The sequence below is a fragment of the Camarhynchus parvulus genome, chromosome 19 (assembly GCF_901933205.1).
Source record: "Camarhynchus parvulus chromosome 19, STF_HiC, whole genome shotgun sequence".
NCBI classification, from domain to species: Eukaryota; Metazoa; Chordata; class Aves; order Passeriformes; family Thraupidae; genus Camarhynchus; species Camarhynchus parvulus.
Window position 1 is genome coordinate 9880980 of NC_044589.1, and position 22422 is coordinate 9903401.

Below are 22422 nucleotides of genomic sequence, written 5' to 3' on the forward strand. Positions count from 1 at the left end.
TTCTCTCTGTTCTAATCCCCCACAGGGCCGCTCCACCCGTCCCTGCTTCACAAGGCCATTCACAGTGCCACGGCAGCCCTTTCCCATAAAAACCACTCCTTCCCGCCTCAAGAGCTGCCGGGCCGGCCCCGAAGGCCGAACCCCGCCTGAGCCGGGGGCAGCTGCTCCGGTGACCGTGGGAGGAGCGCGGGGCTCTCCCGGGCGGTCAGAGGGGCCCAGGGCAGTTCCCCGCGGGACACCGGGCTGGCACGGCCTCTGCCGGTGCCGCGGTGTGACCCACGGTCCCTGCCCAGCCCCGGTCCCTGCCCAGCCCCGCTCCCGCTGTCCCGGCCCCGGGGTCCCGGCCGGGCCCGGCTCCCTCAGGCCCCGTGAGGGGCGGCGCGGGGCGGGGCCTGCGGCGCGCGCCGGGTTCCGCCAGGGGCGCGCGCCCCGCCCCGGCGCGTGCGCACGGCCGGGCACGCGCGCGGGCCCGACCCGCCGCCCCGAGCGAGGTGAGAGGCGGCCCCGGCAGCCCCGGCTCCTCCCGCCGCCCCCGGCGGGCCGCACCGGGACCGGGCAGGGCCGGGCAGGGCCGGGGGAGCGCGGAGAGCGCGGTTCGGGCGGCGGGGGGCGCGGGGAGCGCGGTGGCGGGAGCGCGCGCGCTTCTCACGGAGCCTCGCGGGCCGCGGCGGGGCCGGAGGGGGCGGGGGCCGCGGAGGGGGGGCGGGGCCGGGCGGGGGGCGGGCGGCTGGCGGTGATGGGGAGAGGGGGGCAGGAGGGAATATGGGGATGTGGGGATATGGGGAATGGGGATGTGGGGATGGGGATATGGGGATGGGGATATGGGGATATGGGGATATGGGGATGGGGATATGGGGATGGGGATATGGGGATATGGGGGATGGGGATATGGGGATATGGGGATATGGGGATGGGGATATGGGGATATGGGGGTATGGGGGTATGGGGATATGGGGATATGGGGAATGGGGATGGGGATATGGGGGTATGGGTATGGGTATGGGGATATGGGGATGGGGATATGGGGATGGGGATATGGGGATATGGGGGTATGGGGAATGGGGATACGGGGATATGGGGAATGGGGATGGGGATATGGGGGTATGGGTATGGGTATGGGGATATGGGGGTATGGGGATATGGGGATATGGGAATATGGGGATGGGGATATGGGAATATGGGGATATGGGGATATGGGAATGGGGATATGGGAATGTGGGAATATGGGCATGGGGTTATGGGAGTGGGAACTGGGATATGGGGAGTGGAAATTGAGATATGGGGAATGGGAGTTGGGATGTGGGGGAGCGGGGACTGGGATATGGGGAGTTGGGATTGGAATATGGCTGAGCGGGGATTGGGGTATGGGAGAGTGGGATGTGGGGAGTGGGGATTGGGATATGGGGGATTGAGAACTGGGATAGGGGCAGTGGGATATGGGAAGTGCTTCTGAGAGGTGCAGAGCACTTCCTTGCATAACTCTCACACATCCATTCCCCTGAACCCTCACTTTGGGGTTGCACCCCCATCAATTCACAGGTCCATGCTGGATTTCTCCCCACAGCCAGAGAGGGGACTCTGATCCCTGTGGATGGGGCCTGAAGGCTGCTGAAGCCCTTCTGCCTGCTGCTCAGGGCTTCCCGGGAGGATCACACCACGAGCGCTGTGGGGAGGCAGAATTCCCTTTGGGATCCACAGTTGGGGACCAGGCTCACGCTGTGGGTGCTTGTGCCAGCCAGGTTCACCCCAGGGAGCACAGCCAGCACCAGGGCAGGGATGGAGCGCCTGGCCTCCTTCAGCAGTAAGTGCCATCACGTAAATCTGCTCAGGAAAAACCTGATGGTGCCGGGATTTCTTGGAGCAGTGGGATTTTGGAGTCACCATCCCTGAAAGTGCTCAAAAAATGAGTGAATGTGGCACTTTGGGGACGTGCTTTAGTGCTCGCACAAATGATTCAGTGTGAGTTTTGTCTGATTCTTCTCTCCTTATAATTGAGCTGGTTCAAATCCATTTCCTTGGGAAAAATCAGGATCACAGAGCCACAGACTGGTTTGGGTTGGAAGGAACCTTAAAGCCCATCCCATTCCACCCCCTGCCATGGGCAGGGACACCTGCCACTGTCCCTGCTGCTCCAAGCTCCATCCAGCCTGGCCTTGGACACTGCCAGGGATCCAGGGGCAGCCACAGCTGTGCCAGGGCCTCCCCACCCTCCCAGGGAAGGATTTCTTCCCAATTTCAATCCAATCTAACCCTGCTCTCTTTGAGTCTGAAGCCATTATAACCTGACACTCCTATTAATTTTGTTGCACAATTGAGTTCATTTAAAACCCATAGAATCTGGGCCCACACGACCCCTCAGCTGCAGGGGCTGGGCCCAGGGGGATTGAGGGGCTGTCCTTGATTGTGTGACAGTGCTGGTGTGACAGGAGGTTCCCTCTGCTTTTGCCAGGTGACCCTTTTGACAAGCCCCCGTGCCGGGGCTGCTCCTCGTACCTGACGGAGCCCTACGTGAAGTGTGCTGAGTGTGGGCCCCCTCCCTTCCTGCTGTGCCTGCAGGTGAGTGCCAGCAGCTCCCACTGCCCTGCCAGAGCCACCAGGGCCACCACGGGCTGCTCTCTGCAGGGACAGGGGAGTGACAAAGGGGAGCATTGAGACGTGGCTAGGTGGGCAGAGCATGGGAGTTGAAAAAAGGGACCAGTGAAAATGTTTTCAGGGCAGAAGTAACACGGTTCTGGTCTTTTGTTCTGCAGTGTTTCACCCGAGGATTTGAGTACAAGAAGCACCAAAGTGATCACACTTATGAGATAATGGTAAATATTCCTTTTGGATAGCACCTGCTCAGTCTGGGCTCTCACAGCTCCCCAGGGGTGAGGGACCCTTGCTTACTCGTATTGCACTGAAAGAAGATGCAATCCTTTGATTCAGAGGTTTTAAACTATTAAAAAAAAGAAAAATACCCACCTGGAACAGAGTGGAGTAGTGGAGTCATTTCCAGCTGCATCTTTTTGTTGTGCACAATGCACCCCACTGGACTGACAGTCCCTTAACCAGGCACATTGGCTTCTGTTTCTCTAGGCTGTTTCTTCTTCCTCCAAATTAATAATTCTCAAAGTCTCCAGTAATTTTTCTGTGTTTCATGGTACAACATTGTGCAATTACAGCTGGGAGACACAACATGTTCCAGGATTTGCTGTGGTTGATGCCCTGAGTAATCCAATAATTATTCAATCAGGTTTTGTGGAAGTTTAAAGCAGCCAGAATTATCTCTGTCTGTGTCACGCTGTGGTTCAGAACTTCTTTGCCCTTTCTGAGGTGGGTTGGAACACAGGATCACAGTTTGTTCTTTTTTCTTCCCCAGACATCTGATTTCCCTGTGCTGGACCCCAACTGGACAGCTCAGGAGGAGATGTCTCTCCTGGAAGCTGTGATGGACTGTGGATTTGGGAACTGGTGAGAGTTCTGTGCTTCAGCCAATCTCAGCCACTGATGGGCAGTTTTTCCTTTCTTTTCCCTGGATCTCACTGTGGAGTTCATCAGTGCACATTGTTCAGTGACTTATTGTGGGTGAGGCACTAATTCAGCAGCTAAAGGAGGCCTGGAGTATCAGATCCTGCTTTCATGAGTTGCCTGTCTCCTCCTTTATTAAAAATAGTTATTATTCAGAACCCCAGAATTCACAGAAGCAGAGCTGAGAGCTCTGAGGTGCACGTTGCTGTCAGAAATAGGATTGACAGCTGGTTACAGAGTTTGCCATTACCTGCAGTCAGTAAAATGTGTAAAAAGCTCTCCAATAACATCAGTAAATTTCAAGCCTGTTAAAGACGTGGCACATTCCATCAGCCAGAGGGTTTCTCATATGAAAACAGTGAATTGCTTTGTTCATGGGCACCCAAAAACATTCCCTGGCACCAACATGTGAGTGTTGGTGTTGAGAGTGTGAGTTCAGACACCATCACAGGCCAGTTCTCTGCACACAACCAATCTCTGGTCCTAAATCACCTTTTCCCACTGGAGAAATTAAAAAAAAAAAAACAAAACAACATTTCTGTGTTGTTCACACGATGCCTCCCCCTCTCCCCACTCCAGGCAGGACGTGGCCAGCCAGATGTGCACCAAATCCAAGGAGGAGTGTGAGAAGCACTACATGAAACACTTCATCAACAACCCCCTGTTTGCCTCCACGCTGCTGAAGCTGAGGCAGGCAGAGGAGGCTCAGCACCACGAGACAGCCATTCCCTTCCACTGTGAGTACCCCAGATCCCGTGTGCCCTCATTGCCAGGGGATAACCTGGGCTGAGAGCTGCTCTGGGGGTGTCAGCAGCTGGGTTCCCTTCACACTGCATGGATTCCTGGGTGTACCAGACACACAAGGCAGGAAACAGGAGCTGACACAAACATCAGGGTCTCACAAGCAGAAGTTCCTCCACAGCCAGAGCACACAGAAATCCCCCCAGCAGAAGTTTTGGATGTTTTATCCCACCCCAAAGCTCCTTCAGGTGTGTCCCTCAGTTGAGATCCCACTGTGCTTCTCACCCTGCCCAGCAAAGGGAGCTGAGCAGGGATTTCTGCCTTGCAGCATTCCCTCTGCTCCTGTGCACATTTCTGTGCACACACCCTGTCCCAGGCCTGAGTGCTGATTTAATTTGTCAGAAAATCACTCCTTTCAGCTATGCTGATTTCACACCTCTCCCTTGAAAGCTGCCTGTTAAAAAAGTCTGCAGCAAGTTCACAAATTCTCAGTTTTCCTTGCATTTCACATCTTTAGCATTCCCCCAGTCTGGCAGCTGCTCATTCCAGAGCTCCCCAGCCTCCCTGGGCCAGGCACTTGCTGCCTGTCTGCAGCTTTACATTTCCCAGTGAAGTGGTTAGAGCTGAACAGTAGGAACTGGGCAATTCTGGCTCTGTCCCTGGCTGTTATTGATATTTTTATGTGCTCTGGGCCAAGACAAACTCCCTGTGCCTCAGCCTGCTTTATCAGTGCCGTGGGACACACAAAGCTCAGCTCCTGCCTGGTGAGCCCCAGACTGTTATTGTCTGTAAAGCACCGAGCTCCTCAGCTGGGCAGGGCTGTAGAACTGGGAGTTCTCTGCCTTTCATGGCAGCCCTGCCAATGGCCCCCAGAAGGAGGCAGATTTAACACTCCTGCTGCTATTAACTAAAGGAGCCTGCACGCTGAGCCCCAGGGGTCTGCTGAGCTTTACAGGGGGATGCTGAGCTCCAAAATGCAAAGTTTACATTTTATTACCTGTTTATTACCTTGAATTTGTGTTTCACTCTTGAGAATACTACGAAGATCTCAGATTGCTGCATTTTTCTCTGGATGAACTCTGTCTTTCCTGACTACAACACTGAATAAAAACCCAATCAGGGTATTTTTCTTCCGCTAATTATTCCCACTTTTCCTGCAAAATAAACACCTATTTACAGATCCTTAAAAGCAGATCTCAAGCCCCACTCAACAGCTGGAAACCTTTGTTTTTTGCAGCTGCTGATGATCCCCCACGGCCCACCTTTGACTCCCTGCTCTCCAGGGACATGGCTGGCTACATGCCAGCCAGAGCTGACTTTGTTGAGGTAAGAAACACTCTCCTCCCATTTAATTTTACATTTATTTTATCCTCTCATCATTTTGCATTTGCTGCTGGGCGCAGGCTCAGCTCGCACAGCCCTGTTGGGCCCTGCCTGTCCTTGCTGTTCGTGTAGAAGCAGCAGAGGAGGGCACAGGGTGAGGGAGGCTCTCGGCCCTGTGGTGTGGTTTGAGGAGCAGGGAGCTGCTCTCTGATCCTCCCTCCCAAGGTGAGATGTTGGTGATTAAAGCCCTGGGTTAATGAGGCCTTCGGTGCCCGAGGTGGCGCTGGTGGCCTGCAGAGGCAGGGCAGGAGCAGAGGCTGCAGGACCTGCTGCTGCCACCAGATGTCCAGCTGTCCATCTGTCCAGCTGTCCAGCCAGGGTGGCCCTGCTGGGCGCTGGGAATTGGCTGCTGGGCCAAAGGATCAGCTCCAGCACTGGCACCTGCCTGAGGGGAGCACACACCCTGCTCCAGACATCACCTGGGAGATCTGCATTGCTTTCTATGCTTTGGGCATGGAAAAGGCCCCAGTTCCTGCTCCTGTCCATGGAGGAACGAGTTCAGCCCCACAGGGCCTTGGGTTTGGGTCTCTGAGCAGAATCAGCACCCCAAAAATCCCAGCCAGGGCTCTCAGGCACATGGGGGTGTCCTGAGCCAGGCCAGGAGCTGGACTTGGGGATGTTTGTGAGTCCCTTCCAGCTCAGGACATCCTGATTTCCATCCCATGAGCTGGCTAATTCCCAGTGTCCTGTCACAACATCCTGCTCCAGCTGCAGCCATGGGGGGGCATTTACACACATTTCCCCCAGGCAAAGCTGCCCTGGGCTGTTTGCTGCTCAGGATGGAGCCTCGTGCCCTGGGTCTGGGTGAACATCTCTGTCCCTGTGCCCCATGTCTGGGTGAACGTCTCTGTCCCAGTCCTCCTGCATGCTCTGAAACCTGGGGCAATGTTCCAGTGCTCGTTAGTGACCCTGTATTAATCACCTCTGCACAGGAGTTTGACAACTATGCTGAGTGGGATTTGAGAGATATTGATTTTGTAGAAGATGATTCAGACATTTTGCATGGTAAGTGCCATATTTTTGTACCCAGGCTGAAAACTGCTTCAGATGCCTGTGCAGCCTTTCATTTCTTTCTGCACACACTTCAAAAGGGAACATACACTTTTAATGTATGGGGTTTCATGTTTGGGTTTTTAATGCATTAAATCCATCAGGGTGGGTGTTAATGCAGGCAGCAAGGAGGTGTGCAGTGTATGTGAAACACATTAAAAGTGTTGGACTCAAAGCTGTGATTTCTCATATGTTCAGCATGCCCTGAGTTAGAGCAGCATCAGCTGTGTGTGACAACTTCCTTTTATTGTGGAGATGATTTGATGAGCCCAGTTCCTGCTCTGAGTTTCTGTGAGCATGCTGCCTTAATCACATGCAATAACAGGAATTATTGAAGTGACATTTTAATCCACAGAGAGAAGATCCTGCTTCTCCCCACGTTTGTAAGTACACCCAGGGTTTAGGAGTCCTGTGTTTATGCCTCAGAATTCTGCCATCTGTGTCAGGCAGTTCTGAGCTAAAGCCTTTGCATCCCTTGGAGCCAGACAAATCCCTGTTACGTACAGACAGGCTTGGCAAAGTTAAAAAAGCCAGTTTGAAGTTGAGCAGTGCACGCAGGAGCTTTAGGAATGCAAACTGCCCTGGCTCAGGGCAGCTCCTGAGTCCTGTGTCAGCCTCTCCCCTTTCAGCTTCTATTGAGGGGAAACTGGCTTGAGGCCGTGGCAGGGACTCCTCCTGCCAGCTCTCTGCTGTTTTATCCTATGCTGGGTGCTGGTGAGCTGAAAAAGCAAAATAATCTCCTACAGACCCACGTTCAGACAAGGGGGCTCTGCAGCACTCCCTTGCACTGCCCTCCTGCCAGCCCCCATCCTGCAGGAGCCCTGCTAACCCCTGCTGGAGCTGGATCTGCCTGTGCTCCTGCACATCCTGCGCCAGGGACTTCCACAATCCAATTAGGAGTTCACAATTTAATTACGTGTTGTGTGAAAAAATACTTCCCCCCGTCAGTCCAATATTTTAGCTCGGTAATTTCATTGGGTGTTCTCTGCTCCACCCTTCAGTTGTCTCCAGTGTTTGGGAAGGGATGGCAGGGATCTGCAGTGTGCAAAGTGCCTGGCAGAGCTTGTGGAGCGTGGCCAGCTGCACTTTGGGTCTCTTAGCCCAGGAACTCTGGCATTGCCTCCCCACAGCTGTCCCAGATGTGCCCATGTCAGAGGGAAAACCTGGCAGAAATGAGCCCCAGGGTCCAGCCAGCTTCTTTCCTTTCCTTGGGGAGAGCAGGAGTGCTTTTCTAAAGAATTTGGAGTGAGATCTTTCGCTCCTGCTGTTTAATACAACAAAAGGCAGGAGCCACATGCTCGCTGTGCTGCAGGTTTGGAGCTGCCCACTTTGCCTGGGAGAATTTTGCAGCCCAGCTGCAGGAGCCCAGCGGGCTGGAAATGCTCAGCACGGGGCTCTGAGAGCAGGGGTGGCTTAAGGAGATTTGAGCTTGGGGATGGGCAGAGCGGGCTGTGAGACAGCCTGGGTGAAAGTGAAAAATGGGACAAAAATGGGACAAAAATGTGTTCAACAGGGGTTGAACACTTCATAACCCCCCCCAAACGAGGCCTCACAGCCAAGGCTCAGGTGGGGAGGAAAATCCTCAGTTTGTTTTCCTGTTAAACCTCACTGGGCTCAAGATTAACTTTTGAAAATGACTTTTATATTGCATTTTCTGCAATGTCGCTCAGGCTGGGCCCTGGGACACCCCAGCACAATTCCTGTGGTCTCTCTTTCCTTCTCTGGGTGCACCAGCGCTCAGTGCTGCACATCCCACAGGAATATTTGTGCTTCCACTGCAGTGGAATTTCCCTTTCTTCCCTTTCTCCCACACTGCTTTCTGTAATATTTTGTAAAAATTATTTTTTAAGAAGTTCTGGATCTGAGCTGCTTGATGTATTTTCTGATGTATATCTTTTATGTGATATTTATATTTAAAGCTTTACCTCATGTATTTTATCTGTCAGATTTCCCTGTGTCACTCTAAACAAGTTCTTGGTATTCCCACAAGAAAATGCTATTTATTACAAGGTGGGAAGGCTCCCAGGCAGCTTTTGTGAGGATCACAGAACCTGTACCTGTAGCAGCTCTCCCCACCTCACAGGAGGTCACAGACATCATTCTGCCACTTCTTGGTATTAGTGAGGTGGCAAAAATTTGTATGAAATCTCTCCCATCTCAGTTCAATTCTGGAACTGCTCTCTTTTGTTCAGTGCTGGCAGTACAGTAAGGGCATGCAAATACATATTGCAGTTACACAAAAACATAATGGACAGATCAAAAGCACCAACCAGTTACAAGCCTAACTCAGCCCACAGTGCTTGAATATTTCATGAACTACAAGTTTTCATCAGGCTGAATTAGAACGTTGGTAATTTATCTTTTTCCCAGCTTTTTTCCCTCCCCCCCTTCTCATGTAAATGATTTTTCACTTCTAACACTGCAAAGTGATTGCTGATTTAGAAGTGAGTGGAAATGGGCTGCGACTGGCAGGGAAATGTGGAGTTAAGCTGCAAGCTCCATGTCCTTCCTGACAGTGTTTGCTGTGCTGTGCAAGCTCTGCCACGCTCCAGAGGCAGATTTCACTGCTTGCCACGGTCCTGCTGTGCTCCAGGGTGCCTGAATTTGAGCTGCAGCCCTTCAGCTCCTCCCCAGCCCAGTCCCACAGGCTGCTGCTGGGGTTAGTTTGCATTCTCCCCATTATCTGGGCCTCTCCTGCCAAGGCAGGTTCTCTCCATGGAACAAAGCTCTCACTCATGAGTGTTCCACAAACTTTCCTGCACACCAAGTGAAGCAAAGAAACTGTTTTGGGCACACTCTGGAGAAACCAAAATATTTGGATTTTTTAGGTTTTTTTTGAATGGAGGAAGGAGCCTTGAATTGCTGCCTATCAGTGGGGCCTTCAGAGCCTTATCAGAGCTTTATCAGAGGCCAGAGTGGACGCTGAGCACGGGGTCAGCTTGCATTATCTCGCAGCAGCAGCACAAACAGCTGCCTCCCTGCAGAACCCATGGGAGAGGCACAGGCAGATCATTGCCATTCCCCCAGCATCTCCTGTCTCATTTCCATGCTCTGAGGGGCACTGGAGCACTCAGAGTTATTCATGCATTCCACACTTGGTAATGCCTGTCCTGCCTGAGTCTGCCTGTTAAAAACAAAAGCCCCTCCAGAAGGGCTTGTGGCAGAAATACTCATTTCTCTGGGAGCAGAAACTCCATTTTTTCCCTTCATTTGTTCCTTCCTCTCCCCAGCTGATCATCATTTCTTTAGAATATTGTGCACCCAGGTGAAAGCATCAAAACTCCATGGTTAGAGGTGCATAATTACTTGTGATATTTATAGAGGTTCTCCAGTGCAGTTTCTGCATGTACTTATTAGGTTCTGCCCACACAAACCCCAGAAAATAACAAGTTGGCTGAGCTTGCAGAGGGTTTCAAAACTACAAAAATATTTTCTGTAAATTGGCTCCAATTCCAGCCCTTCCTAATGGATTTCATTCATGTTTCACTTGCTGCATTCCCAATTTCTCGTCCCCACATTTTAGCACGAAGGAGAATTTGCTGTCTCTGCTTGTTCTTAAATTAGGAAACTTAAATCCCTCCCTGTGAAAATACACAATGATGCTGGAAAATGCAAGAAATTTGGAAAAACAAGGAGGAATATTGCAGCACTCCTCCTAGCTCATACAGAATCCTTTACTCAGATTAATGTCAGAGCAATTTGGGACAAACTGAAGGGTTTGTTGTTGGATCAAGCTCCTGAATCCCCACAGCCTCTGGGCTTTGTCCCTGTTTCTATGAAATTTGATTACCCAGAGGGATGCAGGGATGCATTTCCCAGAGGCTGGGGCTTCCTGGTGTTTACACCTACATACATATTTAAGATAGACACAGAACCACACTTCTTAATTGCATTATTAATTATTAATCTGAGAGTACAATCAATAAACTGCCACTATCAGTTTTGCTCGTTTTGTGTAACTGCTGAGAGAAATGGATCCTGGGTTCTGCCCCCCTTGGGCCACCCCAGTTCCCCTTTTCCCAAAATCTGGTTGTTGTGTCCCAACCTCCAAACCACTGCCAAGCCTTGAGCCTCTTCCTTCTGAGAGCACATGGAAATTATTAACATAAATTTTTTTAAAACCATTAAAAATCAGCCACGTCTAACTCGTTTAATGACCTAGAATTTGTGTGTTATCCAACAGAGCAAGGGAAGGGAAGGTGATAGGTGTCTCTTTATCTTGTCTTTCAAGAATTTACCCCAAAAAAATGTTTATTAAGCTAATGGCTGCAGGAAAAAGGAGCTGCAGGCTGTGTGAGTGGCTCAGGCAGGTTTGATTTGGGGAAGGATGTGATTCCTAATGAGCATGGCTTTTTCCTGGGCTTCTTCACATTGTCCTGAACTATGCTTTGTTCTCCTGGCAGACAGGTAAGTTTGGAAGTTAACAAGCTGGAATCTTCCAGATGTCTTTAACAACTGCAGCAAAGGCTGCTTTGAGTGCCCACAGTGAGAGCTGTGTCTGCTTTTTGGGGTTCCCTGTTCTGGGCAAACACCTTTGCCCAAAGATGACACCTCAGGAGAAGGAACACTTGGCTATTGCATGGATGAGGGAACAAATATTTGCAGATAGCAGAACAGTCCAAGAAGGAGGAGGAGAGGAGTTCCCAGGGCCTGCCCAGCTTCATGTTGACATGAGTGTATTTACAGTGATGAATTTGGCAGGAGGAAGCAAAGGAAACCTTCCCCAGGTAGCAAGGGCTGCACTGAGCTGACGCCCCTGTAAAATTGCCTCAGGATTTTTAAACCATTTCAGCCTAATGTGAACATAAAAGCTTGAAATTCAGCCTCCTGCAGTGATTGCTTATGAATTCTTTAATCTTTGTGTTTTGCAGCTCTGAAGATTGCAGTTGTAGATATCTATCATTCCAGGTTAAAGGAGAGACAGAGACGGAAAAAGTGAGTTTTGAAGCAGTCGCTGTGTGTTCCCTTCCCTGTGCAATGCTGATGGATTACACATCATGAATTTCCTGCTGCAAAAAAATCCTGCCAGACTGTGACTGATTGCTGGACCCCCACTTTTCCCCCAGAAATATTTGCATCGTTATTTTTAAATCCTAGTGGTCCCTAAGTTAGTTTTCCATACTGAAGATATAACTCAATTGCTGACGTGGGCTTGAATAATTTATTCAACTCATTTGACAGTGTTCTAGAATGACTCAATCTATTAATTAAATTAAGTTTTATTATAACTTTGAAGTACTTTGTTCAATATTTAAAATTATGTCTTGCTGGATTACTCCATACTGGAAGGATTAGTGGTTTGAAGTGAGGCTGCTCCAGTCCTTCTCATAAAACTCCACAGTTCTGCTGAGTGACAGCAAGGATTGACCTGGTTCTTTATAATTCATAAATAAAAAGTATTTATGTGGTGCAATTTCCACGATGATCAATCTTGTCATACTGAAGGAAAGTGCTGCAGGGCTCTCCATAACTCTTGTGGTTATGGAGTGTCAGGTTTTGTGAAGTTTCAACAGCAGGATGGGACAGGAATCTGGAAAGTGACACAGAAGTCACAGATGCCACTGTCAGAAAGGTGACTCTGCACGGGACAGGAAGGTTTTGTGCACAGCAGAGGAAATGTCATGGATTGTACAGAGCAGGTCCTGGGCTGCCCTTGCCAGCCCAGCTCTGTGGTATTTTATTTTCCAAAGCGGAGTCAGCACAGAGCAATGAGCACGTGGCACTGCTCACCCCGGTGACAAAGGGATTTGTCAGGCACCTGCTTTCCCTCTGCTCCTTCCCTGATCCCAGCAGGAGCAGTTCAAGCCCAGAGTTACCTCCATCACCTCCCTGAAACCCAGGCTGCCATGGAAAAATGCCTTTCTCCTGTGCCAGTGGTGGCATTTACAGTCCAGCTCTACCCTGTGCTTTAGCAGAGGGAAGTTTGTCTCTCTCTGAGGCTGGAAATGATGTTCATGAGACATTCATTACCTCTGATTTTGGAAGGACAAGTTATAAGATGCTGTAGATGTGAAATGTGTGCCTAAAGAAGCAATTTCCAGCCTTTAAAGTGATTGCAGCTCCCTTTGTGCCCAGTGCTAATGCACACCACTGTCCAGAATTTACCCTGATTAAAGACACACTGCATCATGTTTCCATTCCAGCCAGCCCAGGGCTTATGGAAATTTCATTCATGTTTAGTTTTAGACTCCTCTGATGGTCTAAATCAAAGTTTCTTCTGAAGCCTTTGTGTTTGTGAGGCAATGCAGGAGTAATGGCCTTTATTAATATAATTTTCTTTCATTTCCAGAATTATAAGAGATCATGGCCTGATCAACCTCAGAAAATTTCAGAGTGAGTATCAGGTGTAACTACTTGACTTCAAAGTGGCAAAACTTCACACATTCACCACTTCCAGGTCACCAGTGTGGTTTGTTCATACTGGAACATATTCAGATGTTCTAAATTCCAGCAGATTTCCTGCCCCAGCTGTTTCCAGCTGTCTGCTTCTAACTACTCCCAGCCCAGTGTTTTAGTTCTTGCCTCAGAATTGCTCTTCAGAAGCACTTTGGGCTCTGCTGAGTGGGGAAAAGGGGGAAGGTGAAACCCAGGCCAAAGTGCACCTCACTCTTGTGAGAAATGACTGAGCAACATTTAAATATCACCCTTTATGCCTTAAGGACTTTAAGGGCTGTAACTTGTGTTGCTTTTTACTCAGCAGTTTGTAGCTGTGGCACCAAAAAGGCCAAAATGTGGATTTTTAGTCAATCCCAGGCTGGGGCTCACAGCAGCCCCCCCAGAGGTGTTTTCCCCTGGCAGCAGGGCTGGTGACATGTGGCACTTTGTCCCTGCAGTGCTGGAAAGGCGTTACCCCAAGGAGGTGCAGGAGCTGTACGAGACCATGAGGAGGTTTGCCCGGATCCTGGGGCCCCTGGAGCACGACAAGTTCATCGAGAGCCACGCGCGTGAGTCGGGAGGGGCTGCAGCCCTGCTCCCCACACAGCCCTGTCCTGGGGCAGGAGGTGCTCCTGCTCCTCCTCCTCCCCCTTCTAACCACCTCAGGAAAACAAATGCATCTGTGGTTTGATGTATTGAATGAGCAGCCAGTGGGGTTTTTCCACTAAACTGTGTCCGAGCTCTTTGTTTGAGTTTGCAGCTGACTGAACATTCTGGTCATGTGGCAGAGGTAATATTTTTTTATCTGAAGAGCTCTGTTTATTTACTGGGACTCTGTATCAGGGGAAGAATAAAATCCCCATATTATGTCTGTGTGGAGAGATTGGGAGCTGGCAGCAAAGTGAATTCTTTGAAAGACACACGTTAAAGTACTTAATGTCACATAATTACATAGTGCAGTGGTCATTATGTCCTTACCTTAGGGGAGAGGCATTGTTCCATCCCTGAATCATCCCATAGCCTGCATTTAGGCAGATTCCAGTCCCAGTCACCACATCCTGCTTCATTCTGTGACTTAAACTGGGACAGTTGTTGCTCATTAGAAAGAATAAAGCATTTACCAAGTTGTGCCCGTGTTTTCAGGACACCCAGTGTGAAATACCAAAAGCATGATCCTGCAAAGTCATGAGTCCTGCATGGAACCTGGTTTTGTTGTTGTAGTGGCTGCAGATCCTCAGGTGAACCTGGCAGGTACAGGCACTCCACAGGTCTCCTGAGCAGCAGCAGGAAATAAATTCACAAGGAAACTTGCTCCCTGTAAAACTGAGCAGTGCTGGAAGGCAGCTGATGAAAGCAACAGACAGGAAATATCTCTGAGCAAAAGAAACATTTCATAATTTCGTCTTCCTGACTGCAAGAAAAAAATTGTCTGCGAGGAAAAATTTTGGAAGGCCCAGCTAGGAAAATCATAGTTCCAAGAGAATATTTGATGTATAAGGAGCCTGGCTGGAGCAGTTCCTCAAAGCTATTGAAATGCCTTCTAGAAGTCCCACATTGTTGTTATTTGCCTTGTCTAGGGTATGGCAAAGGGACTATCAAAGCATGAAGAGAAAATGCCTTTTCAGAGCACAGAAATTCTAGAAACCAGCTGAAATCTGTGACCAAGGAGCATGGGGACAGAGAGATATTGAGATCCTGTGGAGGGAGGGTAACCCTGGCTGTGGTTTGTGTGCTCAGAGCTGAGCTGTGCAGGCAGATAACAAAGAGCCACGTTCCCAGTCCACCCCAGTGACCCACTTTTGCTTTTTTGGTTTTCCCTCCTGCCACCTCGTGGGGTCCGACAGTGGAATTTGAGCTGCGCAGGGAAATAAAGAGACTCCAGGAATACCGAGCAGCAGGAATCACCAATTTCTGCAGTAAGTACCTGATGCATTATTCAGCCCATTCCCATCCATCAAGGAAGGGAAGGATGATTTTACAACATCCAGGATGTGTTGAATAAAAAGGCACTTAGTTCAGAGAGGCTCTGGAGCTGAGCAAGGCTTCAGCAATGATGCACAGTCCAGCTGGGCTGGTTTAGAGCTGATCTGAGCCATCAGCCTGGAGATCGCAGTGTCTAACTCAGCTCTGCTCTGAGCAGCACTTTGCAAAAGCTTCTTTTAAACATATTTGTGTCATGGCACAGTGGTCTCAGGGCTTTATCCTGGGACACTTTCACTACCTGTCGACACCTGTGATATCTGGAGAGAGGCCTAAGACCTCCACGTAACAAAATGGCCTGGTTTATCCTGGAATTAGATCATGGAAGCCTTTTTTGTTTGGTTTTGGCCTGAAACTAACAGGGGAAGGGTGCAGGGTGGAATCTGATCCCTTCTGGTGCCAAGTGGTCACCACGAGGGAGAACAGCAGAGGCTGGGCCAGGGGCAGAGACCTTCCCAAAATCTCCTGGAGCAGGACAAGGCTTGTGTTTTGGGGGTAGGCTCCTGACCTTCCCCAAATCCCCTGAAGCAGGGGCAAGCCAGTGTGGAGTGTTTTGGGATGAGGCAGGCGGTGAGGGCAGGCTGTGTGTGTGCCACAGGTGCCCGGACCTACGAGCAGCTGAAGAAGAGCCGGGACGAGGAGCGGCTGAAGCGCACGATGCTCTCGGAGGTGCTGCAGTACATCCAGGACAGCAGCGCCTGCCAGCAGTGGCTCAGCCGCCAGGCAGACATGTAAGCACTGCCCAGGGAGCCTGCCCCAGCCTGGCACTGCCCCATCCAGCCGCCAGGGGCTTTGGGGCAGCCTGCTGCACTGGGAGGTGTCCCTGCCCCTGGGAGCGATGAGCTTCGGGGTCCCTTCCAACCCAAACCTTCCTGGGATTCTTGATTCAGTTTGCATCCAACACGTTTTCCTGCCTGATAGTAACGAATCCATTCCCAGTTTATCAAAGTGGGAGCAGCCTGCAGAGTTGAGAAGGGCAGAAGGGTGGGTGACAGCAATAGTGCTTGTTGAGTGCAGGCAAAGGAGGGACTCAAACCCCTCAGTTTTCTCAAATTTATATTTCAGGAACTGAGCTGCTGTTCATAAAGTCACAGAGGGAAATGAGCTCTTTATGGATATTAATGAGGGTACAGCTGATGCCTGAAATATTTCAGATTATTTTAGATGTAGCAGCATCATTAATGTGTCATCACCCTGCATGAGCACTTGGATTTAAGGAGCAAACGTAAAGGAAGTGCATCCTGTGTGCAGGAGATGGTTTGGAATTTCCCCACTCAATCCCCACTGCATTTTTAATTGTGTGCCCCTCCACATTTCTTTGTTGGGTTTTTTAACAGGTTTCAGGCATATTTTTCAATGTGGGAACACTAAATATTTATAAATCCTGTTGACACCTAGTCAGGGCCTGGGTTATGCAAGTTGAATTGTATAATTATTGCAAGTTGTGGAAGAAGCACTTTCAGGGCCAACACATGCAGTTATTCTTAAAAAAACATGAAGGCAATTTGAAAATTTCCTTTCTTTGCAGTGATTCTGGCCTGACTCCCACGGTACCAGTTCCTTCAACTACAGGTAAGTGTTAGATGATGTCTGCCAAAACCCAGGGATATTTCTCTGACAGCCTTTTTCTGACTCTTTTTCTTGAGTGCCAACGTGTCAGTCCTCAAGCCTCATGGTTAAGCACTGCTTAAGTCAACATCACATCAATCTGCAAGTCATTCCACTCACATATCCTGCAGGATTTTTTGCTGAATTTCTAGATTTTTCTGACTAGAGGTCAAAACCCATCCTAAAGCTACATTAGCAAGGAAGGAAACAAAAGATTTTTCACAGTCTGTAAGCATAAATCAAGGGCTTTTCCACCAAGAGGACCCCATCTTCTTCCAGTGCCCAGTCAGGACAGATTCAGGGGTCAGTCAAGGTCCTCATGAACAAGACTTAAATAAATTCCCATCCCATTTGTTGAGGTCATGGGGTGAGTGAGGCTGGGATAAAGTTTTACTACAAGGTTGTTAAATGTTGCCAGGCAAAATGGCTTTGGCTCTGTCCCTACACCCAGTTTTTTATGTGGATGCTGTTAAACCACTTGAATCAAACTCTCAGAGGTGGACACTGGGTTTATATGTTCTTCCTCATTTCTTCCTGGTAAATTTGGGTCAGGATGCCAAGCAGTGAGTCAGGGCACTACAGACTGTTCTGAACCTGTTTGGTGGTTGCTAAGATCTGGTATTTTGGATTAAAAAACAGCTTTGTGTATCTCAGAGTCCATGAAGGGAGGACAGTGTCTTCCAGCTGAAGGTCTGCAATGAGGGATGAACTTCCTTGTTAGTCAAGGATCCAGTGTCCCATGGAGGGAGTTGTGTTGCCTGTGGAGCTGTGATAGCTCACAGTGTTTACAAGCAGCATCACATGTGGAACAAAACCCAAACAGAATACCATAGAGTTGCTAATTAAGCAAACATCCTGCCCAGGGATGCTGGGGAAGAGCTGCCACGTGGCTCTAATTAAAGGCTGCATCATTCTGAATATACAAGAGGGCAAATTAATGCTTCACTTCTAGATTCTAAGCTCTTGACTTTGCAGCCTTGATATGTTTTATTTAATGTAGTTTGTGTGTGTGTGTGTGGTATTTTCTGGGTTTATAAAAGAGTAAAACTGAATTCTGTCATGTCCCTCCTAGCACAGTGGCCCCATGCCATGGGAAGGGGGAGCAGTGCTGAGAAATAACTTCCTTTACACCTCCCACAGACTCACACTCCAGCTTCTCCCCAGTCCCCCAGCTCCCTGTGCTCAGCTCCTCACACCCAGCCAGATGCCTTCTGTTCCTGCAGATGCCCAGGAGACACAGACACTTCCCAGTGCCAGGGCAGGACCTGGCCAGGGCAGGATCCTTGGGAAAAACAAAATTTTTTTTGCACATTTCCCAAGGTCTCATCACTTCGCCAAATTTGGGGAGTTATCCTGGGATAGACACCTATCTCTAACAGTGCTAAATATGCAGCCCACAGCACAGGGTGAGAGACTTTTTTCGATGTGAATAAATAACCCAAACTTTGTCCTGAACTCTGCAAGTTGCAAAAAAAAAACCCCAAAACAGCTATTAGAAAAAAAATATTTCTGCAAGCAGAGAGCCCTTGTGAAAGTTTAGGCTGTGCCAGGTAACAGCAAAGTAAACAATAACTTATAACTGTTGTTTATATAATAATATAGAAACAACAGTGAAAGTGATAAACACCAGATGAGCTTGTGATAAATATTCCTTTAGAACTGTTCATCCTGACAGACCAAAAAACATCAATCCCCAAACTGCATTTGCCTTGCAATACCTGCATGGTATTTACAGGCATTTGAAGAGAACTCTGCCTCATGAAGCTGTCAGTAATGCCAGAGAGAAATTGGCTTAATCACAGCAATAAAAAGTCTCCTCATCCTTACAAGGTGCTGGTTTCAGCACACCTGGCACACCCTCCCTGCAGCTGGGACAGTCAGGAGGCTCAGCCCAGCTGAGCCATGCCTGATGCCAGTCTGACACAAAGCTTTTGTCTTGCAGTTCCTCCCAAAAACCAACAGCTCACGAGTCTCATGCAACATTCAAATTGCAAAACCAAACCTTTTGTGGCATCAGCAGAGCTTTCTGCTGAGCCCTGACTAACCCTGTGTGTAAACACCTGGCTCCAGCTGCGTTGGGCTGCCTCCCTGGCAGAGCCCAGGAGCAGCCAGCCCAGGATGCTCTGGTTCTGACAGGGCTTTTCTGATGGAGCTTTTCCTCCCCATCCCCTGGCAGAGCCCAGGAGCAGCCAGCCCAGGATGCTCTGGTTCTGACAGGGCTTTTCTGATGGAGCTTTTCCTTCCCCATCCCCAGGCAGAAGGAGTGCCCCACCGCTGAACCTCACCGGCCTGCCGGGCACCGAGAAGCTCAACGAGAAGGAGAAGGAGGTGAGGAGAGGAGAGGATGGAAGGATCATCTCCATCATCTGTGTCTCCACACCACGCCTGGGGAGCAGTGAATGTCACCTCAGTCACAGGCCCTGACTGCTCTTCCTTTCTCACAGAAATCATTCAGGGTTTCCAGTTCATCTCCTGTGCTACACATACAGCACAAAGTGGCTGATGTAGCAGAGAAAGGAGCACAGCACCAGGGTGTTATTTGGTGCTGTTGCCACGTCCATCTCCCTGCCTGCTCTGTGAGGCTGGGCTGAAGCACAGGGCTTAATTTTTCTTAATGAACGCTGGTTGTTTTTCAGCCCAGTGCAGGCCTGTCCTCTAACTCAGTGAACAATATTGAAATAAGAGATTATTATTTCTTCATAGAAATCCTGAGGTGTCCTTAGGCTGCCCCAGGCGGGTTGCAGTGCCCAGGAAGCTCAGCTGTACCTCAGCCTCCCCTCCGTGCATGTTTCCCTTGGCTGGAGCTGGCAGCATTGGGAATCAGCTCCTGGCTTTGGTGGAACTGGCATTTCTGCTCCATTCAGCACGGGAATAATGGTGGCAGGACATCAGTGTGTGTGTGGAATCTGATTTCCTGGTCAGCTGAGACAGAAAGTCTGAGGGCTGAGGAATTCTGCAATTTCCTATCCGTGAGGAATGAGCATGAAGCATTTCCTTATTAAAGGGAGGAGACAGACAGTTTCTCCAGCAGGAGCAATGCCATGCTCCTGGAAGGCAGCTGGAATTTGGGAGCTGAGCAGGAGCTGTGCAGCCAAACAGCTCAGGGGCTGTGCACAGCCATTCCTTACCAGACTTCCAACCACGGAATGCCTTCCCTGCACAGCTTCCATGCCAGACTTGTGGAGGGGGAGCTGCTTTTGTAGAAGGTATTAGAGCCTGAGTCTGCAGGGGATTAGCAGCCAGATGCCCTCCCTGGCTCCCAGCCAGCCAGCCCAGTTGCTGCTTCCAAGTGTGGCATGTGTGCTTCCCGGGCTTGGGAAGGAGCAACGCCCACACAGGACACACTCAGAGCTGTGCTCCTGCCAGCCCAGGGCTTGCTTTCATCCTCCTCCTTTATTTTTCCATCAGGAATGTTTGTGAATGCAGCAGCCAGCAGGCTCCTCCCCTCCCTACCTGTGGATCCAAACAGCATTCCCGTGTGCCTGCCCTGTGCAAGGAAACACTGGAAGTGTTCTCAGGAAAATACTCCCCGTGCTCCTCCCCCAGCAGGGCTCTGGGAATGGGAGAACATGACAAGTGTTGGTGTTTATTAACTTCACCTTTTGTCTTGCAGCTCTGTCAGATGGTGAGGCTGGTCCCTGGAGCCTATTTGGAGTATAAAGCTGCTTTAGTGAACGAGTGCAACAAACAGGGAGGCCTGAGACTGGCGCAGGCTCGAGCCCTCATCAAGATTGATGTGAACAAAACCAGGAAAATCTATGACTTCCTGATCAGAGAAGGGTACATCACAAAGGCCTGAGGACAGGCAGCAGTGCTTGGCTGGAGCAGGCAGATGTGGAGAAAGCTTTGAAGTCGCTTTGACAGCACTGAAAGATTTTACCAGTGTTGAATGAAGGACATTTCCTTTTGTTTAAAACCTTTCGGGGCTTTTTTTTTCCTCTTTTTTTTCTTTTTTTGTAAAAACAAGTAGGGAGCTTTGTTAAATTGCATGAATGCTGACATTTGTCTGGGTTCCTTTTGACTCTGCTGTTGTCAGGATTCCTCTGCCTCGCAGCGCTGGGAAGGATCATGTGCCATAGAAGCTGATGTTAAACGTGAATGGGCATTCATTCCTCACACCTCCCGTGGCTGCAGAGAGCATCACGGTGCCTCTGTGCTGCTGCTGACAAAGAATAAGGACACAGCCACACTTTTTGCAGTACAGGGTATAGAAATGCAGTCCCTCCCTCCTCGTGTTCCTTCCTAAATCAGCAGCAGCTCTCAGAGGCGACAGCACGTGCCCGAGGGTGTAAAAATAGAGCTTGCAGTGGTCCAGTCTTTTTAACTTAATTGTGATAAAGGATGGGAAAGGACATGGCAGGGAAGCTCCTCAACAGTTGTTACTTTTATGTGGTATTAGCACATATCCCAGCAGGAGGGCTCTGCACAAACCAAGGAGCTTGGATCCTGCTCCCCCCGTGATTTGGGGGTGTCAGGTTAAATATAATCCCTCAATTTCAGTCTTCTGCTCCTTGGGAAGGCTGGAAGCTACAGCCACTGCAGCTATTGGGAACAGGAATAAAAAGGTGCTCGGGATCCTGATGTTCTCCCACAAAAAAGGAGTGAAGAAGCTCCTGTTTGTGGGGTTTTATTCCCTCAGCATTACCAGTGACATGCCTGAGGAGGTGCCACAAGTCACGGCTCAAACATAGCCCCCGTGCCATCAGCTGATCCAGGAGCTGATCCAGGAGCTTCAGCACCAAACGTTGGGATTTGGCAGTCAGCTGGATGATGAAGATGGCTCTCTGCAGGTGCAGCTTGTGTGTTTATTGAACAGTGAATTGTTTGTCAGGCAGCTTCCTGCTAAGGTGTAATGCTGGAATAATGTCCCACAGGAAAGCCGGGAGCCAGAGCAGGTGGGGTGTTGGATTCTCCCAAGTTTGGGATCTCTTGGAACAGCCTAACTGAGCTACAGCTGCACCAGTACCTGGCTAAGGTGTTGAGGTTCGGGTTGTTGTTTGTTCCCCAAGAGTAATTATCCTGTGGACATGAGGTGCCATTGAATGTGAAGTATTTTGGTTTGTAATAAAATCAAAATGACTTGAAACAATCTTACATCCACGTCCCCAGACTCGAGTGAAACTGTAAAGGTCACACAGCTGCCTGGATCTATATCCATCAGCTCCTCACCAGGAGAGAGGAGATAAACCCCAGCAGCGGCCGTAGGGATGCAACCACTGCATTTCCTAGCAAATATTACTGTTTAAAGAAAAGCAGCAGTAATAAACGACATGTTGGAGATTAAAGTCCAGAAATTGAGACTGGGGATGCCAAGGGAAAGGGCACAGTAAGCTGTAAAACCTTGGCAATGTTTTTCCCACTTGTCTTTTAACAATTAACAGCCAATTACTGCCTTTCTTTTGGGTGACTTGCACCCAAAGGCAGTAAAGGGGCCGAGGGCACTGGAACCATTCTGGGGTTGGTTTGGGGGGCTGGGGAACACCAGCCCTCTCTGCACTCCAGGCTCACAGCTGGGGGATGCAGATCCTTAATTACAGACTCAGGTGGCCATGGAACATTAAATATGGAAGCAGGCTGGAGATGGGCACTCTGGGCCGGTGGGACCTGCAGGATTGGTGACACCAGGGCCGGGGTGAGGCGGGGAGGCTGCGGCTGCTCCAGCTTAGTCACAGCACTGAGCTATGCACGGAATGAGTCTTCCCGGGGCTGTGTTATCCGCCTGTCATTAAAGCATCAGTGCTGGGGGCTTTTTTTGGGACTCACAGCTGCCGTCACCCC

The 22422-nt window shown here is 49.8% G+C and overlaps 1 protein-coding gene across 2 annotated transcripts; it reads left to right on the forward strand.

Annotated features, from left to right (window-relative positions):
* The first annotated feature begins 444 nt into the window (after positions 1-444).
* Positions 445-21733, forward strand: TADA2A (transcriptional adaptor 2A). 2 transcript variants are annotated; one of them, XM_030962913.1, is made up of 16 exons: positions 445-491; positions 1540-1801; positions 2450-2556; positions 2751-2810; positions 3359-3450; positions 4087-4244; positions 5486-5574; positions 6564-6636; positions 11553-11616; positions 12971-13014; positions 13515-13625; positions 14901-14972; positions 15635-15767; positions 16565-16608; positions 18899-18972; positions 20258-21733. In XM_030962913.1, the coding sequence occupies exons 2-16, from the start codon at positions 1777-1779 to the stop codon at positions 20441-20443; spliced, it is 1332 nt and encodes a 443-aa protein (XP_030818773.1). In that variant the 5' UTR covers positions 445-491; positions 1540-1776; the 3' UTR covers positions 20444-21733. The 2 variants fall into 2 exon arrangements, with proteins under 2 accessions (XP_030818773.1, XP_030818775.1); XM_030962915.1 differs by having other exon boundaries at positions 451-491; positions 1565-1801.
* Positions 21734-22422: the final 689 nt, after the last annotated feature.

What these genes read in the sequence shown, in the direction of transcription:
- TADA2A (XM_030962913.1), top strand. Translation starts at nt 1,777, where the DNA reads ATGGAGCGCCTGGCCTCCTTCAGCA. An exon ending in CCTTCCTGCTGTGCCTGCAG is followed by an intron (nt 2,557 to 2,750) that starts GTGAGTGCCAGC and finishes TTTGTTCTGCAG; the next exon opens with TGTTTCACCCGAGGATTTGA. An exon ending in ACCAGTTCCTTCAACTACAG is followed by an intron (nt 16,609 to 18,898) that starts GTAAGTGTTAGA and finishes CCCCATCCCCAG; the next exon opens with GCAGAAGGAGTGCCCCACCG.